Source organism: Hylaeus anthracinus, unplaced genomic scaffold, assembly GCF_026225885.1.
Source record: "Hylaeus anthracinus isolate JK02 unplaced genomic scaffold, UHH_iyHylAnth1.0_haploid 9404, whole genome shotgun sequence".
NCBI classification, from domain to species: domain Eukaryota; kingdom Metazoa; phylum Arthropoda; class Insecta; order Hymenoptera; family Colletidae; genus Hylaeus; species Hylaeus anthracinus.
Genome location: NW_026535738.1, coordinates 1 through 3,433, shown reverse-complemented (window position 1 = coordinate 3,433; position 3,433 = coordinate 1). Strand labels below are relative to the sequence as shown.

Here is a 3,433-nt window from a genome sequence, read left to right as displayed (position 1 = left end):
GTTACAATAAAATAGAAAAAGAGAGGTCAGATTTAGTTCTTTAAATCCTCAAAAGTACGCACGACACATGACAGAAAATCTTTTTCTCAGAAATTTAAATGTTACTGATAAAGTGATTACATTTTTTCTTTAATAAATTTCTTGAATGAGACTTCTTGCAATGCGTTCCGCGTACATTGAAACCTTAAAGGATTTAAACTGATCTCCCATTTTCTATTATTTAGAGTCATTCACTATAGAAAGTATCTTTGGAAAAGGAAGTGAGATTCCTATAAAAAACTTCAAAAAAGTAAAAAAATTACGCCAAGTACATAAAAAAGTAGAGGACTTAAAGTGTAATCATAGCAAAATAGAAGATCCTCCTAAAAAAATGCAAGAAAGTAGAAAAAGATGTGAAATCAAAATGAGCAACCAGTACATGAAGGTCCTTTCTAGTAAAGTGGAAGGTGACACTGTGTAACATAATATCAAATTCGTTGCTTTCCAACTATGCGCAGCTAAAATGCTGTGTTCAACAGTGCAGACGTTCAGACTCTAATGGGAACTCATGTAAACTAACTGCTCCGCACTTTGGCAGTGAAATGAAGAAGCTAAATAGTGTATCAACCACAAACTGAGACTGTTCCGAGATAGCACCGGACGTCCCATAGACGTCCATTTGGTGTTCAGTTTATGTCCAAACGTCCGACGTCCGTTGTCGAACGTCCTTAGGACGTCCATGGGACCTAAATTCTGTACGTCCCAGGGACGTCCGCCCGGAACGTCCTACGAACGTCCATGAGACCTAAATTTTGTACGTCCCAGGGATGTCCGTTCTGAACTTTTTAGATTTAGGGAAAAATACTTTTTTTTAAACAAAATAAATATTAATTATTAATATTCTTTATAATATAATATTTAATCAATTAGTAGAACAGATTATTTTTTTCCGAATATAAAAAACACTATTTATAAATGTAAATTAATTATATTAATTAATTATATTAATATTATTATCCCACATAGCAGTGGATGTGCCCCATGGACGTACAGAGAACGTACAAAAAATATTCTGGAAATGTCCAGCACCGGACGTCCCAGGGACGTACATAGAATGTCCGCGCCGGACGTCCCAGGGACGTCCTGCGATGTAACTGGGACGTTCCAGGGACGTTCAGGAGACGTTTGGATGTTATCTGGACGTCCATAGGATGTCCCGAACGTCCAGTACCGGACATCTTATGAACGTACATAAGACGTCCATGTGCTATCTGGGTTTAGACATTTGCCTACATGTCCGTGGCCTGGAAGTCAAATGCTTGGCGTGGCCGGGCAAAGCATTCTCAGATCATCAATACCCATATTTTCTATCTCGCAGACTTTCACATAATTTGTCAATTTAAAACTTTGACAATATGAGTACATTTTCATTATTTTACATTTTAAAATAATTCTTATTGATCAAAACCTTGATCTTGCCTGGCCACGCCAAGCATTTGACTTCCAGGCCACGGACATGTAGGCAAATGTCTAAACAGTTTCAGTTTGTGGTTGATACACTATTTAGCTTCTTTATTTCACCGCCACAGTGCGGAGCAGTCAGTTTGCATGAGTTCCCATTAGAGTCTGAACGTCTGCACTGTTGAACACAGCATTTTAGCTGCGCATAGTTGGAAAGCAACGAATTTGATATTATGTTACACAGTGTCACTTTGCACTTCACTGGAAAGGACCTTCATGTACTGGCTTCTCATTTTGATTTCACATCTTTTTCTACTTTCTTGCATTTTTTTAGGAGGATCTTCTATTTTTCTATGATTACACTTTAAGTCCTCCACTTTTTTATGTACTTGGCGTAATTTTTTTAATCTTTTGAAGTTTTTTATGGTATAGGTATTAAACAGAGCCGTCTCTGATATGTAAAAGAAAAGCTTTCGGTATCCTTTCATGACTTTTCTTATTATTGGGAAACAGGTTCACATCTGATCTTGATGATCAACTGCACCCATACCCTTGTTATATTCATTACTTTCTGTAATTGTTTGTTTAATTCCTCGACCATCTCTATAGTTTTGTGTTTTGTGGAGAGCATGTAAACGTCGCGCTTGTCCTTCCATCGCAGAGCTATCAAATTATTGCAAGATCTCCACACAAATTTTCCTTTCTTCAAAATATGCTTTTGCATGTCTTGTGGCATATTTTTTCTGTTCTTGCATACGGTCCCGACAACGTTTGTCTTTCGCTGGTGTAATTTTAGAAACAGGTTGGGTGAAGAATACCAGTTATCCAGGAATAAAGTATATCCTTTGCTAATTATATGTAGACTTTGACAATTCTACCACAACGTTCTCCGACGCACTATCCTTTCGATCAATTCTGTCCTGGTCGGTATATATCTTAAATCCATGACAGAAACCTGTACTTACCTCGCACAATTTGTAAATTTTTATTCCAAACCGAGCTCTTTTTGACGGATTGAACTGTTTGTACGCTAAACGCCCTTTATATTTCATCAAGGATTCATCTATGCTAACATATTCATTGGTTGTGTAAATTTCTTTAAATTATTGATTCCAAAACTTAATTAAAGGTCTTATCTTGCGAAGTCGGTCTTTACTATCATCAGTTTCATTATCGGAGAAATGTAAAAATCTCGAAATTTGCCGAAATCTTTTAAAAGGCATCTTTTGCCTAAATATTGGTGTTTTTAATACACCTCTTCTAGTCCAATAAAGTTGAATATTTGATTTCTTTATTTGACTCATCAAAATACATAGTGCATAATAGGCCTTCATTTCGTCTGAAGTGACAGAATACCAATTGTCGTCCACATGCCGTTTTTTACGTTTGTCGTGTAGTGTCTGAACTGCGAAACGATTTGTTTCCGAAACCAGGATTTCCCAAAACTTGTTATCAAATGTAATAAAGAATAGGTCTAGTATTCTTGGGTTGGCGCTTAAGTTATTTAAGACAGACACTTTTATTCCATGATGTTCAAAATACTTCCAAACTCTTCATTTTGTATCTTGCATTTTGAAGAGGTTTCTTAAATTTTAATAATTGAACTGCTTCGTAAAAGGAACGATAAGAATCGTGACTATCATGAGGTACTGATAGAAACTAACATTCCGTCACGATCATAACGGGCAAAATATCAGTCCGTGAGCTCGGCTTGTTATGTTTACGTTCGGCCCAAGTATCTGGTCGCGAGTCTGACTCACGATATTCATGTTTGGGCCAAAATCTTCATCGCGAGTCTGACTCGCTAAAGTACGGGAAGGGGTTAAGGGAGTGGACTCCCGTGCCTTGTATGTGCTCGTATGCACTCACACAGCTCCACACCACTTTATAAGTACACGGAACTGCAAGGGCTTGCGTATTGTCCTATTTTTGTCTCGACAATGCAAATTTGAGACCTCTCAATAGTCGTTTCCGCTAGATAAATGTTCAAACT

The 3,433-nt window shown here is 37.3% G+C and overlaps 1 protein-coding gene across 1 annotated transcript; it reads right to left on the bottom strand.

Moving 5' to 3' along the window:
• Window positions 1-1,939: 1,939 nt before the first annotated feature.
• LOC128896201 (piggyBac transposable element-derived protein 4-like) lies at window positions 1,940-2,845 on the bottom strand (the record flags this gene model as incomplete). The annotated part of the gene is given in 2 exon segments (XM_054159405.1): window positions 1,940-2,309; window positions 2,311-2,845. Coding segments are annotated over 2 exon segments (905 nt in total), but the record flags the coding sequence as incomplete, so codon positions are not given.
• Window positions 2,846-3,433: the final 588 nt, after the last annotated feature.